Genomic DNA, 26,551 nt, shown 5'->3' with positions numbered 1-26,551 from the left:
CACAAACGTTGGGGGTGTTGTGGATAGTGTGGAGGGCTGTCAGAGGTTATAGCGGGGCATTGATAGGATGCAAAACTGGGCTTTGAAGTGGTGGATGGAGTTCAACCCAAATAAGTGTGAAGTGGTTCATTTTGGTAGATCAGATATGATGGCAGAATATAGTATTAATGGCAAATCTCTTGGCAGTGTGGAGGATCAGAGGGATCTTGGGGTCCGAATCCATAGGACACTCAAAGCAGCTGCACAGGTTGACTCTGTGGTTAAGAAGGCATACTGTGTATTGGCCTTCATCATTTGTGGAACTAAATTTAGGAGCCAAGAGGTAATGTTGCAGCTATATAGGACCCTGGTCAGACCCCACTTGGAGAACTGTGCTCAGTTCTAGTCGCCTCACTACAGGAAAGATGTGGAAACCATAGAAAGGGTGCAGAGGAGATTTACAATGATGTTGCCTGGATTGGGGAGAATGCCTTATGAAAGCAGGTTGAGTGAACTCGGCCTTTTCTCCTTGGAGCAATGGAGGATGAGAGGTGACCTGATAGAGGTGTACAAGATGATGAGAGGCTTTGATCATGTGAATAGTCAGAGGCTTTTTCCCCAGGGCTGAAATGGCTGCCACACGAGGGCACAGGTTTAAGGTGCTTGGGAGTAGATACAGAGGAGATGTCAGGGGTAAGTTTTTTTTATGGAGAGAGCAGTGAGTGCGTGAAATGGGCTGCCGGCAACGGTGGTGGAGGCAGATACGATAAGGACTTTTAAGAGACTTTGGATAGGTATATGGAGCTTAGAAAAATAGAGGGCTATGGATAACCCTTGTAATTTCTAAGGTAGGGGCATGTTCGGCACAACTTTGTGGGCCAAAGGGCCTGTATTGTGCTGTAGGTTTTCTAATATATTACAGAGATGTTGTGGAAGTACATGAGCATAGTTTCTCTCCTGATTCTATCATGTTTTGTAAAATGATGGATTATTAAATATCATTACAAACTTGGAATTTACTACATTGCTGGAAAACTAATGATAAATTCATTAATATTTTTGGAAACAAGAGAAAATCTGTAGATGGCAGAAATCTAAGCAACAGGCAGAAAATGCTGGAGGAACTCAACAGGCCAGGTAGCATCTATGGAAAAGAGAATAGTCGATGTTTCAGGCTAAGACCCTTCATCAGTCCGAGTCAACATGGATTTATGAAGGGAAAATCATGCTTGACTAATCTGCTGGAGTTTTTTGAGGATGTAACTATGAAAATGGACAAGGGAGAGCCAGTGGATGTAGTGTACCTGGACTTCCAGAAAGCTTTTGATAAAGTCCCACATAGGAGATTAGTGGGCAAAACTGGGGCACATAGTATTGGGGGTAGAGTACTGACATGGATTGAAAATTGGCTGGCTGACAGGAAACAAAGAGTAGCGATTAACGGGTCCCTTTCGGAATGGCAGGCTGTGACCAGTGGGGTACCGCAAGGTTCTGTGCTGGGACCGCAGCTGTTTACAATATACATTAATGATTTAGATGAAGGGATTAAAAGTAACATTAGCAAATTTGCTGATGACACAAAGCTGGGTGGCAGTGTGAAATGTCAGGAGGATGTTATGAGAATGCAGGGTGACTTGGACAGGTTGGGTGAGTGGGCAAATGTATGGCAGATGCAGTTTAATGTGGATAAATGTGAGGTTATCCACTTTGGTGGCAAGAACAGGAAGGCAGATTACTATCTAAATGGAGTCAAGTTAGGAAAAGGAGAAGTACAACGAGATCTAGGTGTTCTTGTACATCAGTCAATGAAAGTAAGCATGCAGGTAGAGCAGGCAGTGAAGAAAGCTAATGGCATGCTGGCCTTTATAACAAGAGGAATTGAGTATAGGTGTAAAGAGGTCCTTCTGCAGCTGTACAAGGCCCTGGTGAGACCCCACCTGGAGTATTGTGTGCAGTTTTGGTCTCCAAATTTGAGGAAGGACATTCTTGCTATTGAGGGAGTGCAGCGTAGGTTCACAAGGTTAATTCCCGGAATGGCGGGACTGTCATATGTTGTAAGATTGGAGTGACTGGGCTTGTATACACTGGAGTTTAGAAGGATGAGAGGGGATCTGATTGAAACATATATGATTATTAAGGGATTGGACACACTGGAGGCAGGAAGCATGTTCCCACTGATGGGTGAGTCCAGAACTAGAGGCCACAGTTTAAGAATAAGGGGTAGGCCATTTAGAACAGAGATGCGGAAAAACTTTTTCACCCAGAGGGTGGTGGATATGTGGAATGCTCTGCCCCAGAAGGCAGTGGAGGCCAAGCCGCTGGATGCATTCAAGAGAGAGTTAGATAGAGCTCTTATAGATAGTGGGGTCAAGGGATATGGGGAGAGGGCAGGAACGGGGTACTGATTGTGTATGATCAGCCATGATCACAGTGAATGGCGGTGCTGGCTAGAAGGGCCGAATGGCCTACTCCTGCACCTACTGTCTATTGTCTATTATCAGGACTGGAGACAGAGTAAATAGGTGGGGGAAGGGGAGGAAGAAACACAAGGTGATAAGTGAAACCGGGAGGTGGGGAGGAGTGAAGCAATGAGCTGGGAAGTTGATTAATGGAAGAGATACATACGTGGCTGGATAAGGGGGAATCTGATAAGAGAGCACAGAAGGGCATGGAAGAAAAAAAAAGTGGGAGGAGCACCAGACGGAGGTGATGGGCAGGTAAGGTGAGAGAGGAAAATAGGAGTAGGGGCATAGTGAATGAGTGGGGAGGGGGGCATTACCAGGAGTAACACTTTGTATTCCATCTGGGTAGCCTCCAATCAAGATGGCATGAACATCGATTTTTCGAACTTCTTGTAAATTCCCCCCCCCCACCCCGCTTCCTCACCATTCCCCATTCCCTTCTCTCACCTTAATGCATTACCTGCCTATCAGCTCCCTCTGGTGCTCCTCCCCCTCTTCTTTCTTGCATGGCCTTCTGTCCTCTCCAATCAGAATCCCCCTTCTCCAGCCATGTATCTCTTTCACCAATCAAATTTCCAGCTCTTTACTTCACCTCTCCACCACCCCCTCTTCCAGGTTTCACCTATCACCTTCTGTTTCTTTCTCCCCTCCCCCCACCTTCTTAATCTGACTCCAGTCTTTTCTTCTGATGAATGGTCTTGGCCCAAAATGTCGACTGTAAGCAAGGAGATAATGCTGAGCCTTTATTAAGACAACAGTCATGCCGCTCTTAGAGAATCATCAACAGTTTTGCCCCATATCTCATAAAGGATGTGTTGTCATTTGAGAGAGTCCAGAGGAAGTTCACAAGGGTAATTCCAGGAATGAAGGGGTTAACATATGAAAAGCGTTTCGCAACTTTGGGCTTGCACTCGTTGGAATTTAAAAGAATGTGGGGGGAAGGGAATATTGAAAGCACTAGATATGGTGGACGTGGAGATAATGTTTCCTATGGTGTGGGTATCCAGAACTAGAGGGCATAGACTCAAAATTGAGGGGCGACCCTTTAGAACAGAGGTAAGGAGGAATTTTTTTTAGCCAGAGAGCAGTAAATCTATGGAATGCTGTGCCAGAGACTGGTGGAAACCAAGTCCGTGTGTATATTTAGGTAGAAGTTGATCATTTCCTGACCGGTCAGGGCATCAAAAGATATGACGAGAAGGCAGTTGTACGGGTTGAGTGGGATCCGGGATCTACCATGATGGATTGATGGAGCAGGCTCGATGGGATGAATGGCCTAATTCTGCTTCTATGTCTTATGGTCTTACTCTTTTCCATAGATGCTGTGTGACTTGCCGAGTTCCTCCAGTATTTTGAGTGTGTCTCTTTTTGGAAGAAGGTTTAGCTACTTGTATAAGCTCCAATTGAAATGAAGCAAGCAACACTGACAATCCATATTTGCAGGAACAATTTTGAAATTAGTAACAAATGTCGAGTTCCCACAAACTATTTGTACTTAGGTACAAGAGTGAATCTTCTGATATAAATTCAGGGAATTTTAGGAATCAGAATAGCAAACAGATTAATGCTATCTGCAAGCCCTTCAGTGTTAAATCCAGGAGAGGAATACATAGCATGTTTTCTTTTGATAGATTTGAAAGAAATGAGCAACAGCAACTAATGAGTTTGCTGCTTATATATTGGCAGATGAAAGCTGTTAGAGAAAAATCAGCTTAGTTATATACTGCATATTACTTCTGCTATAGAAAGCTCTGCTGTAGGCTTTAAAGAGCCCTGAATACTGAAAGGCTAAGGGTTATATATCATGAAATGTCAAGTGTACCATGCAATAAGCTTGTGTACAATGGTTCTGTATACAGTTAAGTCCTATTCAAATTTAAGCTAAAGATTTACGTTGACCAATGTAGGCTGACCAGCCTCCAAGCTTCAAAACCTGCCTTGATGGAGTATTGGTCTGTAATACCAAAGTTCATATGGCTGCCATGGAAGGATAACTTCAGCAGATTCTTCTGCCCTAGCTATTTTTAAATGAAATGATCACATTTCTTATTTAAAATGAGAGGAAGGATAGTAGATTAGAGTACCCACTTGTAAGGTTACTGACTTTCACTTTGCTCACTCATTCTATATTTAAGATTTACTTTACAGCATCTGTTTTGTTCCCTGCATCGGTCATAAAAACAAAAGTATGTGAATGCAACCTTGAATAATTTGAAACATTTGCATTTATACTTATTTTAATATAATTGGAACAAAAAGAACACACATTAAAATAGTCAATTCAAACATAATATATCTAATCACCATACAAGCAAATTACAACAGATATACCTATGCAACCTCTGTCCCATGATTCCATGATTATCCGTCCACTTAGTTCTTTAAGCTCTGGGTCTGTAAACTGTGTTTTGATTGCTGGAAATAATCTCAGTATTTCATAAATAATCAGATGCTCAGAGCGTGTTCTGTAATAGGGACTGAAAGAAATTGAAAAGCATTTGTAAAACTATATTCTGATTTGTCCGACATTCCAAATGAATAGCATTCTTGCTTTATCTCCTTGGTTTATTTTATAGATTACCTAGAGAATCTTAAGATGCATTTGTACTCCTGTTGTATCCATGACTAAACACATTTTCTTCTATCAATTATAGAAATATCTCTAATCATTTGCAGGATCAGACTGCTTTTCCCCGAGATTATCCCTAACTTAAATGCTTGAGTTCAGAAATTTCAATAATAGGTACGTTATGAAGAAGTGGAGGCTAAACTGGATACCCCTACTAAACAAGGGTTGGAATCATAATTTGCCAGAGTAAACAAGACACCACATTCACTCCTCTTGCCAGCTATCCTGATTTCAGTGCTCAGTTAACAACAGCTATGTTGTCGATTGCTTAGTACAATAGTACACGGCTAATTTCATGAAAGACAAACCTTAACTGATCAAAGCCAGTTAAGCTACTTCTTAAAGGAGAGCTGTACTAGGGTGGCAATAAATTTGAAAGTCACCTTTGAAACTTTATAAATGTCACACAAATTGTAACAGAGGTGACTATAAAATTTTCAGATGCTACATTAGACAATTTGAAAGACACAGACTGGAGGAATATCTTCTACCAGCAGGGACCTGAAGATAGCAGGAGTAGATAGCTATGAAAGTGTGCCAGCCATGCTGTCAATAAAAAAGCCCAAAAAGTTCAATGATATCAGAAGTATAGTTAACATCATTCAGTTATTATCAAGTATCTTCTTTCATTAATTGCAACTCTAGGTTCACACTTTGCTTAGTGAACCACATAACCAACATTGACCTACTGATTATCTCTTCCAATTAGGACTTGGGTTTAACACCTATGCATTTCGTTACATTGCTATGTACATTTGCCATTACGCTAAGACTCATACATCTCAACTTGCACTCAAAGACTAGTTACTTCGAATCATGGTAGAAGCATCATGTAATATCATTCAATAATTTATTTTCCTCTTCTTCTAAAGAAATAGTGTATAATCAGTATAAGCATCATCAAATTAGAAAATTTACAAGAAATGCATAATACTGTACTGGGAAAAAAAGAATGATTATCATAAATGAAGCAGCCATGACAAGTGTCCTTGGCCAGCAAAAGGGCTGAAACTAGTGAAAATCAACTATTTAAACATGTACGCCACTTCTCATTCCTAGATGGATTAAGCAGCTATCTCACTTCAAAAAAATCTCCCCATACACTTATGCCTTTCTCCTTTCAAGTAGCCAAGAATTGCCATTTAGCCAGATGGCAATAAGAGAGTACAATGATATCAAAATACAAAATCTCTTGATATGAAACTCATTATTCTCAACTCATATTGATATATATAATCCTGACATTGGTCAGGAGTCACCATATAGTGACCTACATGTACGAGTGACCTGAAACAACAGCAGGGTGAATAAATATCATAATCACAGACTCATAGAAATGTACAGCAGAGAAATAGACCCTATTGACCCACCTCATCCATTCAGTTCAAAGTAAATTCATTATCAAAGTACATATATGTCACCATATACAATCCTGAGATGCATTTTCTTGTGGGCAATCACAGAAAATACAAAGAAACACAATAGATTTAATGAAGGACTATACCCAACAAAACGAACAAACAACTAATTGAGCAAGTAGAAATAAGAGAAATAATAATAATAAATAAAAATGCAATAAATATCGAGAACATGAGTTGAAGAGTCCAGAAGAGAGTCCATAGGTTGTGGGAATATTCAGTGATGGGGTGAGTAAGCTGAATGAAGTTATCCTCTCTAGTTCAAGAGCCTGACTGCAGAGGGTAATAACTGTTCCTGAACATAGGGTGTGTTGGGTCTTGAGGCTGCTGCATCTCCTTCCTGATGGCAGCAGCAAGGAAAGAGCATAGCCTTACCCTGAGAAAAAGACTGATCTTATCAATGTCTCTCATGATTTTATAAACCTCTATAAGCTCACCCTATAAGCCTCCTTCATCTCAGGAATAAAACAGTCTCAGCTTAACCAGTCTCTCCTTGTAGCTTGAACCCTCTAGTTCTGGTTACATCCTTATGAATCTTCTGTCTACCCTCTCTAGCTTAATTACATCCTTCCTAGTAGTATGGTGATCAGAACTGCATTTAATATTCCAGATATATTCTCACCAATATCCTATACAGCTGTAACATGATGCCTTTCCTTCCAATTCTGCGTGATGTCCTAGCAATTTCCAACATTTCTTGCCTTTGTAATCACTCCAATTTGTATTTCACAACTCATGATTTGGCTTTGTTTTCTCACTTACTACTTCATTAGTTTATCAAGCAGACAATTCTGCAAACAGCATTAATCTCAGCAATCCAAGAATGAAGCCTTCTACAGATAATACCTTTGCCCTACCATCCCATCCCACTCTCTCTGCAACACAATAAAAAATCATTTTATTTGGAGAAGAGTACAGTCAACATTTCAGGCAGAGATCCTTCAGCAGGACTGGAGAAAAAAGATGAGTAGAGTTAAAAGGTGGGGGTAGGGGGGTAAGAAACACAAGGTGATAGGTGAAACTGGGGGGTGAAGTAAAGAGCTGGGAAGTTGATTGGTGAATGAGATAAAGGGCTGGAGAACAGGGAATCTAATAGGAGAGATCAGTAGGCCATGGAAGAAAGAAAAGGGGAGGAGCACCAGAGGCAGGCAAGGAGATAAGGTGAGAGAGGGAAAAAGGGATCGGGAGGTTTGTGAAATCAATGTTCATACTATCAGTTTGGAGACCACCCAGATGGAACACAAGGTGTTGCTCCTCCAACCTGGATGTGGCCCCATCGTAACAGTAAAGGAGGCCATGGATGGACATGTCCAAATGGTAATGGGAAGTGGAATTAAAATGGGCAGCCACTGGGGGATCCTGCTTCTAACTCTGACTCCCCATCTTTTTCTTCTCTGGTCCTGTTGAAAGATCTCATCCTGAACTGTGACTGTACTCTTTTCCATAGATGCTGCCTGGCCTGTTGAATTCCTTCAACATTTTGTGTGTGTTATTTGGATTTCCAGCATCTGCAGATTTTCTCGTTTATAATTATGTTTACTCATTTTCCCAAATCTGATAAAAAATCTTCAACATCAAATATTATGTTAATTTTCCCATTGATGATGCCCAACCCTTTGAATACTTCCAGTATTTTCATTTTCATTTTCTATTTCAGATTAGCAGCATCTGCAGGAAGTCCTACTTCTGCAGAGGATATGTTATATGCTTACATCAGCATAAGCAAGTGTTACTCTGTAAATTTACGTTACAGTCTGCGTGTAAGAAAGAGAAAAAGAGTAAGAGAATGTCTGTGTATTGTGTATTTGTTTGTGTGCAATTGAGTGATAGATGTGGAATGAAGAAGAGTATATGTCAGTGATAGAGCATGAGATAGGGAGACTATTCCAGAGCTAAAACAGAAAACTCCAAATGCAATGAAGCTGTGCTTTCACAGTGAGTGTGGTCATGACACTTTGTGTCTCTCAAATGATCTCTATACTCTGCTAACATATTCTCTCTCTCTCTCTCTCTCTCTCTCTCTCTCTCTCTCTCCCTCCCTCCCTCCCTTCCTCCCTCCCTCCCTCACACTCTCTCTCTCCAAAGCTTTGATATCCTTTCTAGAACAGGAACAAACCAGTATTTTATAATAAAATGTTTATCATAATTTCCCAGTTTTTAAAATCTAGTATACAAAGGCTCATTTAATATCAAACTATGTTTACATTATACAACCTGAAATTTGTCTTCTTCACAGCTATCCACAAAACACAGAAACCCCCATCGAATGAATGATAGAAACGTCGATGCACCAAAGCACCCTCTCTTTGCACAAGCAAAAGCATTGACCCCGCTCCTCCCCAACCTGCACTAGCAGAAGCACCAACCCCCTCAACCTCCACCATGCAAACAGCAGAAGCTTCCAAAAGATGTTACACTCTCCAAGCACACACCCCCCACCCCGTTTCATAGGACAACAGGCTCGGGAGAGAGGAGGGGAGGGGGGAAGCAGGGGGGAGATAGGGAGGTGGGGGAGATTGATTGAGTACAGAGTCTTCCCCTGAAAGCAGTCTGCTGTCTCGGTCATCGAGGTTTGATGTTTCTGTCTCCCATGATGCTTCAGTTAGTGAAATTGGCAAAGAACTGAGTCATCTCTGGGGCCGCTCCTTGACTTCCAACCTCCCAACCCCAAGAGCATATACCTTCCAGGCCTTTCTTGGAGAAAGCGAAGTGTTAGGCTGCACAGTCGGTCCAAAAACCGCACTGCTTGTGAAGAACCATAGTTTGAACTGTAGTTCATGGACTCTAACAGAACTACAACTACCTTGAAAAGAAAAGAAAGACATAAGAGAAATAAACTGTTACATGGATGAACTGGAAAAAGTTGCCTGGGTTTGCTGGGTCTGCAGGATCTGCTGCCACCAATTTCTATGAATTGTCTTTTGAGATTGCGGAGGTCAACCTTATCATTGATCACTTTAAGACACTTCTACAGATACACTGCTGAAAATATCCTGTTTTCATCATGGTCTGGTATCGCAATTTGAATGCACAGGAACATAAGAAGCTGCAAAGAGTAATGGATTCTGCCTAATACCTGACAGGCACATCCCTCACTACCATTGATGGTATATCTACAGGAGGTGCTGCCTCAAGAAGGCGACATTAATCATCAAATATCAACACCAGCCAAGCTATGCATCCTTTTGTAGCTTCTATCAGGCAGGAGGTACAAAAGCCTGAAGTCACACACCACCTGGTTCAAGAATAGCTACTTCCCTTCAATCATTTGGTTCTTGAACCAATTGGCAAAACCCTAATCACTATAATTTAGCGACACCCAACATTTTGACTAATTAACTTTTGTTCTAATTGTTTTTTGTAATAAAAATGTATAATTTATGCTTTTTTATTAATGCTGCTGATATGATGTTATATGTCTGTGACGCTGCCTCAAGCAAGTTTTTCATTACACCTGTGCATACATACAATTGTGAATATGTCAATTAACTCGGCTATGACTCTGTCCTGCTATCTTAAAAGATTTGTCTATTTACATTCACAGGTCCACTTGTACCTGCATCCTTTCAAAAGTTTAATATCTAATTAATATTTTCACTTATGATAAATACTAAATTTTGATTAAAAAATAAAAGCAAAATAATGCAGGTGCTGACTGAACTGAAATAAACAGAAAATTAGTAAATTTGCTGATGACACAAAGGTTAGGGGTGTTGTGGATAGTGTGGAGGGCTGTCAGAAGTTACAACTGGACATTGATAGGATGCAAAACTGGGTTTACAAGTGGCAGATGGAGTTCAACCCAAATAAGTGTGAGGTGGTTCATTTTGGTAGGTCAAATATGATGGCAGAATATAGCATTAATGGCAAGACTCTTGGCAGTATGGAGGATCAGAGGGAACTTGGGGTCCTAGTCCATAGGACACTCAAAGCTGCTATGCAGGTTGACTCTGTGGTTAAGTAGGCATATAGAGCACTGGCCTTCATCAATTGTGGGACTGAGTTTAACAGCTGAGAGGTAATGTTGCAGCTATATAGGACCCTGGAGTACTGTGCTCATTTCTGGTCATCTCACTACAGGAAGGACATGGAAACCATAGAAAAGGTGCAGAGGAGATTTACAAGGATGTTACCTCAATTGGGGAGCATGCCTTATGAGAATAGGTTGAGTGAACTCAACCTTTTCTCCTTGGAGCGACGGAAGATGAGAGGTGACCTGATAGAGGTGTACAAGATAATGAGATATCTAGTGCAGATAGTCAGAGGCTTTTTCCCAGAGCTGAAATGGCTAGCATGAGAGGGCACAGTTTTAAGGTGCTTGGAAGTAGGTACAGAGGAGATGTCAGAGGTAAGCTTTTTTTTATATACGCAGAGTGTGGTGAGTGCGTGGAATGGGCTGCCAGCAGCAGTCGTGGAGGCGGAAACCATAGTGTCTTTTAAGAGACTCCTGGAAGGATACATGGAGCTTAGAAAAATAGAGGGTTCCGGGTAACCCTAGGTAATTTCTAAGGTAAGGACATGTTCAGCACAGCTCTGTGGGCCGAAGGGCCTGTGTTGTGCTGTAGGTTTTCTATGTTTCTAGAAAATACTGCAAAAACTGAACTAGTGAAGCACCATCTGTGAAAACTCTGCCTGACCTGCTGAGTATTTCTAGCATTTCCTGTTTGCTTTTAAAAATGAGCTTTTAGCACTCCTATGCATTAAATTTTATAAGCCTCCCCATTCGAAAGCTGTATCAGTTGTCCTTAGTTTATTACCATCATTAGCTAAGGGGCAGTATGGTAGCATCAGAGCGGCACAGTAATAAAGCAGCTAATCTAATTCTTTATTTGGTGCCAGTAGCCAGTGTTCAATTGCTGACTGTAAGGAGTTTGTACTATCTCCCTGTGACCACATGGCTTTCCTCTGGGTGCTCTGGTTTCCTTACACATTCCAAAGGTGAACAGGTTCATAAGAGTTAGCATGTTGTGAGGATGCTATTTTAGCACTGGAAGCACGGTGACACTTGCAAGCTGTTCCCAGCATATCCTTGGTCATTGACGCATTGGTCAATTCCCAGCATATCCTTGGTCATTTCACTGTATGTTTCATTGTTTAAACGTACATGTAACAAAGCTAATTATCTCTGTCTTTATCTTTACCATCTTCAACACTGTTTATTATTTTTCAAAATTTTGTGTCATTATAACCAAAAATACTTACTTTAAAAGAAACAGCTGTAATAATACCGAATATATTCTTATGCTTCACTCCAGTTTGGTGAATACTCCTGTCTGCTTTCCATTCCCAAGCCACTTTTGTAAAAAATGCTGTCACCTCTTATTTAATCCCATGGTTATTATTTTTGCCAATTGCTCTATTGTCTGCCACTTTAAAATGCATATAAAATAATAATTTACACTTGTCACCATATCTACTACTTAAAATCAATCATCCATTAGACATGAGTTGTCTTTACTCGATCTTTCCAAACGTTAACTTATTATCCTGCAGTTTTTCAAGAGACAATTAATTTTGTTGTGGGTTATTACAACCCCTAACATTTACACTTCACCGACCTCCAGTTGTCCAATCCATAACTGCCTTCATATTTTAACCAGTTCCTCGGAGCGTGCAAATCCCCACTTGAGTGCTAAAACTACTGTTGAGTCCTATTAGTGTGCTGTCTGATGCTGCAGACAATTAGAATGGCAAAGTCATCCTTCAAGTGTCAATGAATCCCAGTCATTAAAATGTCACACCTCACACAAGCAGTGGCCAAGGACATAGTATGCAGGACTCTGATCATGAGTTAAAAAAATTGTTGGTGACAACAGCATCTGTATTTGCATAATGGATAGAACCCTGTTAGTTGGATTTTGCTCTCAAAATCCAGTCATTATAAAGTTTACATATGCATTGCCAACAGTTAAATTATTTAATTAGTCTAAACTGAATTGAAACTCAGATTGCAGGTATGAATAACAATGTACAAATTTACTACAACAGCAATCTTGTGTAATTTAAACGCAGTAAAGACTATTGTTTTTGAAATCCTTCAATAATTTGATAAAAGCATCTGTGAACTTAACTTGTTATTGTCTCCCCTAATAATTATGTTCCTGTTCTTAAACTTGTTCATAAAGAATCATAAATAGGTGGGGTTAGTTTCAAGCTTTGCACAAAAGTTTATCATCATATGCTGTGTCATATGGCTTATGTGATCATGGTCTCGTGACCATGATTGTTCTTAGCAAGTTTTTTCAACAGAAGTGGCTTGTGGGCAATGTCTTTACAAGGTAGGTGACCGCAGCCATTATCAATACTCTTCAGATTGTCTGTCAGTGATTTCATAATCAGCACTTGTGATATGGACTAGCCACTCATACCACATGCTCCCATGATTTTATGTGACCCTGATCGGCGTGGGGATTCTAAGCAGGTACTACACCTTGCTCAAGGGTGACCTGCAGGCTAGCGAAGGAAATCTTGCATCTCCTCTGGTACAGATTTTTCTCCACCACACCACCCAAGCAGTTACCAAAGTTACCATTAATAAATCTAGCAGTGATGTGTAATCTTTGAAAAAACTTAAGGTAACATTCTACATATAATTAACATCGAAGTTATTGTTTTCTACAAACCAATGGCAACTTTTCTAGTGCAAGGATAACAAGTTTCTAGCAAAGAACTATACTAACAATCATCTCTAAATTTTAAAGAATAACCTATCCATTTTCATCTAAAAGCACAGAAGCTTTCTGATTCCAATTAACTGAAAGTAACCACCAGGTTGGATTGGCAGTAAGGAAAGCAAATGCTATGTTGGCATTCATTTCATGAGGAATAGTGTATAAGAGTAAGGAGGTGTTGATGAGACTCTATGGGGCACTGGTGAGATCTCATTTGGAATACTGTGTGCAGTTTTGGGCCCCCTATCTTAGAAGGGATGTACTGATGTTGGAGAGAGTTCAGAGAAGATTTACGAGGATGATTCCTGGAATGCAGGGGCTAACATATGAGGAGCATTTGTCAGCTCTTGGATCGTGTTCATTAAAGAATGAGAGGGGATCTCATAGAAACATTTTGAAAGTTGAAAGGGTTGGACAGAGTAGATGTGGAAAGGCTGTTTTCCTTGGTGGGTGAGTCCAGGACAAGAGACCACAGTTTTAGAATTAGAGGGTACCCATTTAAAACAGAGATGGAGAAATTTTGTTAGCCAGAGGGTTGTGGATTTATGAAAGTCTTTGCCACATACAGCTGTGGAGGCCCGATCATTAAGGGTGTTTAAGAAGGAGATTAATAGGTACCTAATTAGTCCCGGGATATGGGATATGGGGAAAAAGCCGGAAATTGGAACTAGATGGGAGAATAGTTTAGCTCATGGTGGAGTGGTGGAGCAGACTTAATGGGCCGAATGGCCTACTTCTGCTCCTTGGTCGTGATCTTGTGAAGTCAGCCCTTCTTTGACACTAAAGTCATTGGGTTCAACAGGAAGGTGAGAACTTCAGCCAGATGCCTCCAACATTTAAACTACACACTTGCCAGAATGTTTAAGGTTGAATATCAATTTCTCCTTCCATAAATGAATCCTTCCCCCCATTGTCCAAAATTTTTAGTCTTTTTAAAGCACCAGTTGTTTTGAATTTCAAAACAGAAAAAAAAATACAATTTCTCAGAAACATTCAATGCATTTTTTAAAAGAAACATGATTTCAGTATTTGAGGCTAAAACTTAAATGATTGTTAAGTTATGGCTTAATTAACTATCAATTATTTTCTTCTATTTTGAGTTTGTGAAAAGGATGAGTCTTGGGAGGCTCAATCTTCCTTTATGCCATTAGACTCCTGTAACACAAAGGCTTTGCTAGAGAGAACATTCTCAAGCTATAGTCGCCTCACTATAGGAAGGATGTGGAAGCATTGGAAAGGGTACAGAGGAGATTTACCAGGATGCTGCCTGGTTTAGAGAGTATGGATTATGATCAGAGGTTAAGGGAGCTAGGGCTTTACTCTTTGGAGAAAAGGAGGATGAGAGGAGACATGATAGAGGTATACAAGATATTAAGAGGAATAGACAGAGTGGACAGCCTGCGCCTCTTCCCCAGGGCACCACTGCTCAGTACAAGAGGACATGGCCTTAAGGTAAGGGGAGGGAAGTTCAAGGGGGATATTAGAGGAAGGTTTTTCACTCAGAGAGTGGTTGGCGTGTGGAATGCACTGCCTGAGTCAGTGGTGGAGGCAGATACACTAGTGAAATTTAAGAGACTACTAGACAGGTATATGGAGGAATTTAAGGTGGGGGGTTATATGGGAGGCGGGGTCTGAGGGTCGGCACAACATTGTGGGCCGAAGGGCCTGTAATGTGCTGTACTATACTATGTTCCATAAGCTCCGCTGGGGTAAGACATAGAAATTAATGCAATACTTTTTCAGCAAGGTCAGTGACAAGTGCTGTTAGCTTACAAAATCCACCTTAATGTACTGTATTCCAGTTAAAAATGCAAACATCATGGAAATAAAAAGTCTCATTTATTTTAGTTCGGCTGCCTTTTAAGACAATATGAGATACCACAGATAAATTAGCTGATGCTTTAACATGGTGACATTATTATTTATGAAACTAATTAAACTGAAAGAATATGAAGAGTTTCTCAGATCATATGTCACCTTGCAAACAGCTGTGAATAGAATTAAATGAGCTATATGCAATTTGTAATATTTCAGCATTTTTAGCACTCCCAATCATGCTAAAAAATGTAACAATATGATTTGTTTACTGCAGGTCCTGCTTATATATCTAAGATAATCTGCATAATTATTGTAGTCATCCTGACACCCTTAATAAGTCATTGCAAGTAATATAGAACCAGCAAAACAAAACTTTAAAGGACAAATACAGATGGTATGGAAGCAGGTGCATACATTCTAAGAAGAAGTAATTTTCAGCACCAACCCAGACTTGGTTGCTTCACAAAGGAACATTAGGCAACACAGAAGAAAACTGTTGAACAGAACTAAGAGATTATTAGTGCAAGTGGGTGATCAATGAAAATATCATTTAAGGTGACAGGTGTTTCCTACAAGACTTCGTATTTCATCAGATCTAACGCTACCACCTCAAGAAAGATTGCAGATACGCTTCGCAGGAATCAAGATCAAATCCCCTACACTGGATGAATATTTGCGGCTGCTTTGTCATTACTTTCCAGTGCACTGTTCAGCTAAGATTTTTTACAATGCAAGTTTTAAAGAACTGCGAGTCCTTCAAACAAGCCAGCAGGATGGTAGCTAACTATGATGCTTTGACAGCACATCACAGCAGAAACAGGAGGTGGAAAGGAGCAGGTCTGAGGAATCAAAAGGCACTACGAATGTAACAAAGGTTACACTAACATAGTGATCATGCCCTTGGCCTAATAACATGGAAGACCGAACTAATGATCTGGGACATAATTTCGAATGCCATTACAACAAATAGGGAATTTAAATACTGGAAATTTAAAAAAATACATTTGTACTAAACAGTATATCACAGTGATGACCATGAAGCTGTTGTGCTAAAATACAAAAACAAAACAGAAATTAAATGTGTAGCCCAGAAATGTTTCCTTTTTCGCACAATTGAAGTTTAACAGAAAAAAATGATGAATTTAAGTTGAAAAATCAAGATATAACATGGCTCAAAAGGTGGTACATCCTTTGGTGTGCAGGAAAGGTTGACAAGATGTTAGAGAGTATTTAACAAGATCTAAGCAACCAATAAGCAAAAGAAATGGGGGAGATCTTAAATGGGTTTTTTTTTGCATCTGTATTTACTAAGGAAACTGGCATGGAATCAATGGAAATAAGGTAAACAAGTAGTGAGGTCATGGAACCTATAATGATTGAAGAGGAGGAGGTGCTTGCTGTCTTGAGGCAAATCAGAGTAGATAAATCCCCAGGACCTGACAGGCTATTCCCACGGACCTTGAAGGAGACGAGTGTTGAAATTGCAGGGGCCCTGGCAGATATATTTAAAATGTCAGCATCTATGGGTGACGTGCCGGAGGATTGGAGGATAGCTCATGTTGTTCCATTGTTTAAAAAAGGCTCTAAAAGTAACCCGGGAAATTATAGGCCAGTAAGTTTGAAGTTGGTAGTAGGTAAATTATTGGAAGGAGTACTAACAGACAGGAGCTACAAGTATTTAGATAGACAGGGGCTTATTAGGGAGAGTCAACACGGCTTTGTGTGTGCAAATTTGCTGATGATACTAAGATTGGAGGTGTAGTGGACAGTGAGGAAGGTTTTCAAAGCTTGCAGAGGGATCTGGACCAGCTGGAAAAATGGGCTGAAAAAATGGCAGATGGAGTTTAATACAAACAAGTGTGAGGTATTGCACTTTGGAAGAAAAAACCAAGGTAGAACATACAATGTAAATGGTAGGACATTGAGGAGTGCAGCAGAACAGAGGGATCTGGGAATACAGATACAAAATTCCCTAAAACCAGCATCACGGGTAGATAAGGTAGTAAAGAGAGCTTTTGGTACATTGGCATTTATAGATCAAAGTATTGAGTATAAGAGTTGGAATGTAGAATCTAGAGCATAGAAAAATGAGGAGAGACTTGACAGAGGTATATAAAATTATGATTGGTATAGATAGAGTGAATGCAAGCAGGCTTTATCCACTGAGGCTAGGGGAGAAAAAAAACCAGAGGACATGGGTTTAAGGATGAAGAGGGAAAAGTTTAAAGGGAACATGGGAGTGGGGCTTCTTCACACAGAGAGTGGTGGGAGTGCGGAATGAGCTGCCAAATGAAGTGGTAAATGCGAGCTCGCTTTTAACATTTAAGAAAAACTTGGACAGGTACATGAATGAGAGGTGTATGGAGGGATATGGGCCAGGTGCAGGTCAGAGGGACTAGGCAGAAAAATGATTCAGCACAGCCAAGAAGGCCAAAAGGCCTGTTTCTGTGCTGTAATGTTCTATGGTTCTAATTGAATTTATATGGAGACATGACTCAAATACTCAAATAGTTAAATAGTACAACTATGGCTGACGATAGAAGCCAAAGCTATTGTAAAAGCAAAAGGAAAGGCATATAACAAAGTAAATATTAGTGGGAAGATAGAGGATTGGGAAATTTTTAAAAACCTACAGAATGCAAGTTAAAAAAGTCATTAGAAGGGAAAAGAAGAAATGTGAAAGCAAATTAGCAAGTGATATCAAAGTGGATAGTAAAAGTTTTTCAAGTATGTTAAAAATAAAAGGTAAATGAAAGTGGATATAAGACCACTAGAAAATGAGGCAGGAGAATTAATAATGGGGTCAAGGAGATGTCTAATGCTTGAAGGAAGAGAAGTGGGTGCAGTCACTGTTACAAGAGAGAAGCTCAAAAAGCTGAAAGACCTAAAGGTACACAAATCACCCGGACCAGATGAACTGCACCCCAGTGTTCTGAAAGAGGTACCATTAGTGGTCGTGGTAGCAGTAGAAATGATCTTTCAAAAAGTCATTGGATTCTGGCATGGTGCCAGAGGACTCAAAAGTTCCAAATGTTACTCCACTCTTTGAGAGGAAGCAGACAGGAAATGATAAACCAGTTAGCCTGACCTCAATGGTTGGGAAGATGTTAGTCAATTGTTAAGGATGAGGTGATAGAGTACCTGGTAGCACAGGACAAGATAATACAAAGTCAGCATGGTTTCCTTCAGGGAAAATCCTGCCTGACGAACCTGTTGGAATTCTTTGAAGAGAATACAAGTAGGACAGATAAAGGGGATGCAGTGGATGTTGTATATTTGGACTTTCAAAAGGCCTTTGACAAGGTGCCACACTTGAGGCTGCTTATCAAGTTAAGAGCCCATGGTATTACAGGAAAGTTACTAACATGGTAAGAGCATTGGCTGGTTGGTAGGAGGCAGCGAGTGGGAATAAAAGGATCCTTTTCTGGTTGGCTGCCAGTGACTAGTGGTGTTCCACAGGGGTCAGTGTTGGGACCACTTCTTTTTATGCTGTATTTAAATGATTTAGACGATGGAGTAGATGGCTTTGTTGCCAAATTTGCAGATGGTACAAAGATTAATGGAGTGGCAGGTGGTATTGAGGTATCTTGCAGATTGTGTCAGTGGTGAGGTAGGCAATTGCCATGTTAGTATTCATTTCAAGAGGTTAAGAATATAAGAGCAAGGATGTGATGCTGAGGCTTTATAAGGTACTGGTGAGGCCTCACCTTGAGTATTGTGAACAGTTTTGGGCCCCTCATCTTAGAAAAAATGTGCTGGCATTGGAGAGCGTCCACAGGAGGTTCACAAGGATGATTCTAGGAATGAAACGGCTATCATAAGATGAACGTTTGATGGGTCTGTACTCGCTGAAATTCAAAAGAATGAGGGGGGAATCTCATTGAAACCTTTTGAATGTTAGAAGGTCTAGACAGAGTAGATGTGGAAAGGATGTTTCCCCTGATGGGAAAGTGTAGGACCAGAAGGCACAGCCTCAGGATAGAGAGGTACCCTTTCAAAACAGAGATGTGGAGACATTTCTTCAGCCAAATGGTGGTGAATTTGTGGAATTTGTTGGCACATGCAGCTGTGGAGGCCAGGTCGTTAAGTGTATTTAAGGCAGAGATTGATAGGTTCGTGACTGGACATGACATCAAAGGTTGCAGGGAAAAGGCCAGTAACTGGAGTTGAGGAGGAGATTTAAAAAAATGATCAGCCATGATTGGCGGAGCAGACTCGATTGGCCAGATGGCCTAAACACTGGCATTAGACAATTGTATATACAAGACATAGTAATTTTAAAGATGAATGTTAAATTTTATTTTGGTTGTGATAAACAAATTGCTATAGATCATATTAGAAAGGTAGCACGTGTATAAGATTTTAATGTATATTGTTAACTAAAATATTTCTTGATATTATATTAAACTGCAGACTTTGCACTAACATTCATTTATTAGCAAAAATAATCGCGTTCAACAGCATATTTAAAAGTGAGAAACACAAAACTGTTACTGAGATTTTAGATCAAAACAAGATTCCAATAAGATGAAACAAAAACAGCCATGGTAAACTATAGTTCAAGTTTATTAGCATTCAATTTTACACGTGTATACAGCTAAACGAAAACGTTCTTCTAGGATCAAGGTGTAAAACACAGTACATATATCACGTACTGCACATAAAATATTAACACATCAGTATTAACAGATAATGAAAAATATTCTGTAGATGTACAGTACAAGTTGACATAAAGTGCTCATCCAACATAAAGTTATATAACAGTATAATGTTATCTGCATGTTACAACATGTACTGGGTGGTAGCTGAGTGTTCAGAAATTTCATGGCTTGTGGAATGAAGCTGTTACCAATTTTAATAACCCTTGTTCATAAACTATGCTATCTTCTGCCTGATGGTAGAATGTCAAAGAGACTGTGGGATAGATGGGAAGGGTACTTTACAATGCTCCATACTCTGCAAAAGCGGCGCTTCTGGATTTGGGGGGGGGGGGGTGCTGTTACAAAGGATGAACAACTCTGATGGGCAGAAGGGTACAGAATTGCCCATGTCCCCTCCCCTGGGAGAATTACAAACCGTTACTGTTGCCATGCTGCTAATGAGAGAGAAAGAGATGGAACAAAAACATGCCAGAACATCTGTTACTGATTAGAGAGGGGAGAGAGACTTGTTGTTCCACCATATTATGACTCCTGTAAGACTTATCGCTCCGGAGAGGGCTGTTTACTTGGTACCATTCTGTTCATTAAAATTCCTCAGTGAACAGCCGGAGTGGGCTGGTTTGATGGACTAAGCCATTCAAAACTGATTGACACCTGAGACCCCGTGAGTAGGGATAAAAGTGAGGTCTGGGGAGACACCCCTCAGACACACCAGGAGACACACTAGTGAGCACTGCTTAAGTGTTGGAACCCACGAGAAAGTGTGGGGCATCGGAGACCGAACGAAGGATCGGTCCATTTTAACTCACAGTGTTTATAGAGAGGCCGGTGGGGGCTTGTGTGTGTGTCCACCCTTGCCTGGGTGACGAGTCTACCATAGAAGAACGGTCTAGCTAAAGGACAGGGGGGTCATACCTGAATGACCACAACAACACATCGATGGATCAAGAACGTAAAGGAAGGTTTGACTGACTGTAGCTGTCACTGTTTGCTCGCCCTCTCTCTCTCCCCCTCCAACGGTTACAACAAAAGAACCAACAACTACCTCAGCCTACATGAACTGAACTGAACTTTATACTTTCCCATGATAATTCATTATCCCCTAGACAACGATAGAGCTTGTTTATTATTGATTATTATTATACCCACACTTTTAGGTTTAGTATTGCTAACGTGCATTATCTATATATTTGCATTGTTGATATTGATTTGTATATTTTATTAATAAACACTGTTTGAAAATAGTACAATCAGACTCCAACGGATTCTTCTATCTTTGCTGGTCAGACATCCAGTTACGGGGTACGTAACAGTGCGCAGTGACCCTGATGATTCTTTCAGCAGACCTCAGAATCCCTTGCAGGGTCTTGCAGTCAGATACCTTGCAATTCCCATAAAAGCAGATATACGTAACAGTAATACAGTTGGTCAGTACACCCTTGATCAAAGACTCCTGGTGTGAAGACCTATTGTACGTTCTCCCCCTTGGGTCCTCAACTGGCACTTAGCTCTCACCTGTGGCTCCAAGTAAGCTGTTTCCATGCAACAGCAGCCATTCCTCAAGCAACAGTGTCAACAGGCCGTCCAAACCAGGTAGGAGTAGATGTCAGGGGTTATTTTGACCCCTTGGTGACCTAGGACATATCTACCCAAAGCAAGTGAAGATTGGATTAAGCGGACTGTGCAGAGGAAACCACCAGTGGGTTCATTGGGCAGGAAGGTATTTCCCAGCATGCGTGGTGGAGTGCGAAGAGCATGGCAAGACATGTAGGTTGCCCTGGTCATCCACTGCATCCTGACCCATATCCAGTCATCTTGACTCTCGTCTTGCCACTGCATCCAGATAGACTAGGATGAGAGTGAGGTTGACGGCTCTCCCTCACTTTAATCAAAGCACAAATCACAACATCCAAAAAGGATGTCAATGGCCCTTATTGCTCACGATGGAGTTGCATATACACACTCCGATGGTGCTCTGGAAGAATGTGGTTAAAATGGGGGCACAATCGCCTCAAGAATGGAAGTGTTACTATGCTTTCTTGACTAAAGAACTGGTGTTAAGAGACCAGGTGAGATCTGTAAGATGTGCACTCCAAGAAACTTGATGCTCCTGACCCTCTTCATAGAGGAACCATTGATGTGTAGTACAATGTGGACAGCCTACACTTTCCTGAAGTCCACAGTCATCTCTTCAGTCTAGTCCACATTGAGATTTATGTTGTTGCGTTCACACCAGACCATAAGCTACCAACTCACATTGTTGCTGATGAGGCCAACCACTATTGTGTCATCAGCAAACTTAAAGATGTGCTTAGAGCTGGATATAGCAATATAGTCGTGAGTTAGCAGTGTGAACAGCAGTGGGCTGAGCACACAGCTCTGGAAGGTGCCAGTGCTCAACATGATGGAGCTAGACATGTTGTTGCCACCATGAATTGTCTGAGGTCTCTCCATCAAGAAGCCCAAGAACCAGATATGGAGGGAGGTGTTGAGACCCAACAAGACAGTTTAATCATAGTAACATAGAAAACCTACAGCACAATACAGGCCCAGCAGAACATGTACATACTTCAGAAATTACCCGGGGTTACCCATAGCCCTCTTTTTCTGACCTCCATGTACCTATCCAAGAATCTCTTAAAAGACTCTATTGTATCATCCTCCACCACCGTCACCAGCAGTCCATTCCATGCACTCATCATTCTGTATTTAAAAAAACTTACCCCTGACATCTCCTCTGTACCTACTTCCAAGCACCATAAAACTGTGCCCTCGTGTTAGCCAATTCAGCCCCGGGAAAAAGCCTCTGACTATCCACACGATCAATGCCTCTCATCATCTTATACACTTCTATCAGGTCACCTCTCACCCTCCATTGCTCCAAGGAGAAAAGGCCAAGTTTATTCAACCTATTCTCATAACATCCTTGCAACATCCTTGTAAATCTCCTCTGCACCCTTTCTATAGCCTTTCTATAGTTTCTACATCCTTCCTGTAGTGAGGTGACCAGAACTGAGCACAGTACTCCAAGTGGGGTCTGACCAGGGTCCCATATAGCTGTAACATTACCTTTCAGCTCTTGAACTCAATCCCACAGTTGATGAAGGCCAATACACCATATGCCTTCTTAACCACACAAGCTGCGCAGCAGCTTTGAGTGTCCTATGGACTAGGACCCCAAAGATCCCTCTGATCCTCCACACTGCCAAGAGTCTTACCATTAATACTATATTCTGCCATCATATTTGACCTATCAAAATGAACCACCTCACACTTATCTGGGTTGAACTCCATCTGCCACTTCTCAGTCCAGTTTTGCATCCTATCAATGTTCCTCTGACAGCCCTCCACACTATCCACAACAGCCCCAACCTTTGTGTCATCAGCAAATTTACTAACCCATCCCTCCACATCCTCATCCAGGTCATTTATAAACATCACGAAGAGTAAGAGTCCCAAAACAGATCCCTGAGGCACACCACTGGTCACCAACCTCCATGCAGAATATGTCCTGTCTACAACCACTCTTTGCCTTCTGGGGACAAGCTAGTTCTGGATCCACAAAGCAAGCTCCCTTTGGAATCCATGCCTCCTTACTTTCTCAATAAGCCTTGCATGGGGTACCTTATCAAATGTCTTGCTGAAATCCATATACACTGCATCTGCCTTCATCAATGTGTTTAGTTACATCCTCAGAAAATTCAATCAGACTCATAAGGTATGACTTCCCTTTCCCAAAGCTATGCTGACTATTCCTAATCATATTATGTCTTTCCAAGTGTGCATAAGTCCTGCCTCTCAGGATTTCTCCATCAACTTACCAACTACTGAAGTAAGACTCACTGGTCTATAATTTCCTGGGCTATCTCTACTCCCTTTCTTGAATAGAGGAACAACATTTGCAACCCTCCAATCCTCCATACCTCTTCCGTCCCCATTGATGATGCAAAGATCAGTAATCTCTTCCCTCACCTCCCACAGTAGCCTGGGGTATATCTTGTCTAGTTTACCCATCACTTCTGAGGAATAATCATATTGAACACTAAACTGATGTCAATAAATAGCATTCTGACGAAGGAGACACCATTTTTCAGGTGGGGCAGAACTGAGTAGACTGATGGAACATTTTGGGCAATGTGCAAACTGATGGATGTTCAATGTAGTGTGAGGGCAATATTTAATGCACTTCATGACCAGCTGCTGAAAATACTTCATTTTGTCCTAATGAAGGGTCTTGGCCCAAAACATCAACAATACCTTTTCCATAGATGCTGCCTAGCCTGCTGAGTTCCTTCAGCATTTTGTGTGTGTTGCTTGGATTTCCAGTATCTGAAGATTTTCTCTTGCTTGTTACAGTAAAAACATGTTTATCACTTAGAAGGATGTGTGTGTATCAGGTCTAACAGAAAATTTATTACCTGCCACAAAGTCCTAACAGTCATATAGGATGGAAACAGGTCTCTCTAATTCAGGGGTTCCCAACTTGGGGTTCACGGACCCCTTGGTTAATAGTAGGGGTCCATGGTATAAAAAAAGTTGGGAATGCCTGCTCTAAACCTTCCCTATCCATATACCATGTCCCATAGCTTTTTAAATGCCCATCTCAACCAATTCCTCTAACAGCTCATTCCATATACAAGTTCCAGCTGGATGAAAACGTTGCCACTCAGGTTCCTTTTTAAATCTTACCTTAAACCTATGCCCTCTGTTTTTCAGTTCCCCAACCCTGGGAAAAAGACTTCGTGTATTCACCCTACCTATGCCCGTCATGATTTTATACACCTCTATAAGATGAGCTCTCATTCTCCTGCACTCCTATCAATAATGTCCTAGTCTATCCAACTTCTTTCTGTAACTCAGTTTCACCAGTTTTGGCAATACTGTATCCTTGTAAATCTTTTCTGCACTCTTTCCATCTTAATGGCATCTTTCCTAAAAACAAATATATCAACTACACCTCTCTACACATTAAATATATACTTTTCTTGTTCCATTTCTCATCACATCATAAATTCATTTTATTGTTGTGTATGACAAGTGGTGGTGACAAGATGAGGAACACATTCAATTTTCATAAAAAATATTTGTAAGGCTTTGGAATCCCAATACTTCTGCACCTGCCATTTATATGAAGATGGTATGATGTATTTCTGACTTAAAGGTGTTAAATCATAATGCCATTGTGATCATCTGACAACACTTGTATTTCAAAGCAACTGATCAATGCAAATCTACTGATATTTTGTCAGGTAAGGGACTACAACATTTAATTTAACATGATCCTCAACCACAAGGCTGACATGTCAGCCACTTCACACTCTGCCCACAAGATTTAAGCACAAATGATAAACACAAGAATATGTTAATATTATAAAATAGGGTAATCTATATGTTGCAGACCTTTCATAATTGTCCATTCCATGATATCAATGCAAATATAGGTAGCAGCCAGCCTGATTCTATTTTAATTGCTAGCATGATGTATATAACAATACCGAATACTTCCTCGAAGCACAAGGATCACACATAGAAAGCTTTTAATATATTATTTGCCAATATTCCAGCAGCATCAATAATACAATAGGGTCCTTGACTAATTAAACAATGGATTCTAAGAACAGCAATAATTTTCCCCAGAATCTTAGCCAAGAACTAGATTCATGATTCCCGTATCCTGAAGGAAATAGTACCAAAACACATACAATTCTGTTGTCAAGGGCCAGACCTTCAGTGTTTTCTACACTTGTGTTAATTTGATTACAGTTGCAGACTCCAGTTAGTTTAAAGTGGCAACAACATCTCCTCCATAATCTCTATCGGCACAAGTTAATCACAAGGCTGTGGGTTTAGCCGCTGGTTCTACCTGCTTTACTGTGTGGCTCTGCAAAGTTCCAATGCTTTGTTCAAGTTTATTGATGACACCATTGTTGTTGGCCAAATCAAAGGTGGTGACAAATTAGCATGTAGGAGGGAGATTGAAATCTGGCTAAATGGTCCCACAACAAAAACCTCTTACTCTATGTCAGCAAAACCAAGGAGCTGATTATTGTTTTCAGGAGGAGGAAACTGGAGGACCATGAGTCAGTCCTCATTGAGGGATCAGAGATGGAGAGGATAAATAATTTTAAATTCCTCAGTCTTACTACTTCAGAGGATCTGAGCCCAGCATGCAAGTGCAATTATGAAGAAAGAACAGCAAAGCCTCTACTTCCTCAGAAGTTTGCAAAGATTTAGCATGACACCTAAAACAGTGACTAACATCTACTGATATATGATGGAGTGTACATTGACTGGGTGCATCTCAGCCTAGTAATGGAAACACCAATGCCCTTGAACAAAAAATCCTATGTGCATCATGCATAATGCCCTCCACACCACTGAGCACATCTACATGGAGAACTGCAACAGGAAAGCAACAAGGAACCCATCACCCAGGTCATGTTCTCTTCTTGCTATCAGGAAGTTGTTACAAGAGCATCAGGACTCACATCATCAGGTTCAGAAACAGTTATTACCATCAAGGCTCTTGAACCAGAGGGGATAACATAACTTAGCTTCCCTTGTGAACTGTTCTCACAACCTATAGACTCACTATCTCATGTTCTCAATACTTATTTATTATATCTTAATTTTTGTTTTGTATTTGCACATTGTTGTCTTTTGCACATTGGTTGTCTGCCCTGTTGGGCGCAGTCTTTCATTGATTCTATTGGATTGATTGAGCAAGAAAATTAATCTCCGAATTATATATGGTGACATATATGCACTTCGATAATAGTTACTTTAAATTTGTTTAACATACTGTTTATATTTTGAATATAAGAGTATGAAACTTTCCATATAACATATACCATATAACAATTACAGCACAGAAACAGGCCATCTCGGCCCTTCTAGTCCATGCCGAACGCTT

At 40.7% G+C, this 26,551-nt stretch overlaps 1 protein-coding gene and 1 long non-coding RNA gene across 3 annotated transcripts in view; both read right to left on the bottom strand.

Moving 5' to 3' along the window:
- LOC140727142 (uncharacterized) overlaps positions 1–26,551 on the bottom strand; it is a 960,223-nt gene that overhangs the window by 793,808 nt on the left and 139,864 nt on the right. The gene's annotated exons all lie outside the window — the stretch shown is intronic.
- Positions 1–26,551, bottom strand: part of cnbd1 (cyclic nucleotide binding domain containing 1) — a 124,946-nt gene that overhangs the window by 55,096 nt on the left and 43,299 nt on the right. For both annotated transcript variants that reach the window (XM_073044407.1, XM_073044398.1), the window contains exon 5: positions 4,773–4,918. In XM_073044407.1, coding sequence (XP_072900508.1) covers positions 4,773–4,918 — 146 coding nt within the window. The remainder of the gene's footprint in view (positions 1–4,772; positions 4,919–26,551) is intronic.

This window comes from Hemitrygon akajei, chromosome 1 (genome assembly GCF_048418815.1).
Source record: "Hemitrygon akajei chromosome 1, sHemAka1.3, whole genome shotgun sequence".
In the NCBI taxonomy this organism is placed as follows: Eukaryota; Metazoa; Chordata; class Chondrichthyes; order Myliobatiformes; family Dasyatidae; genus Hemitrygon; species Hemitrygon akajei.
This window is presented reverse-complemented; position numbering and strand designations above follow the sequence as displayed.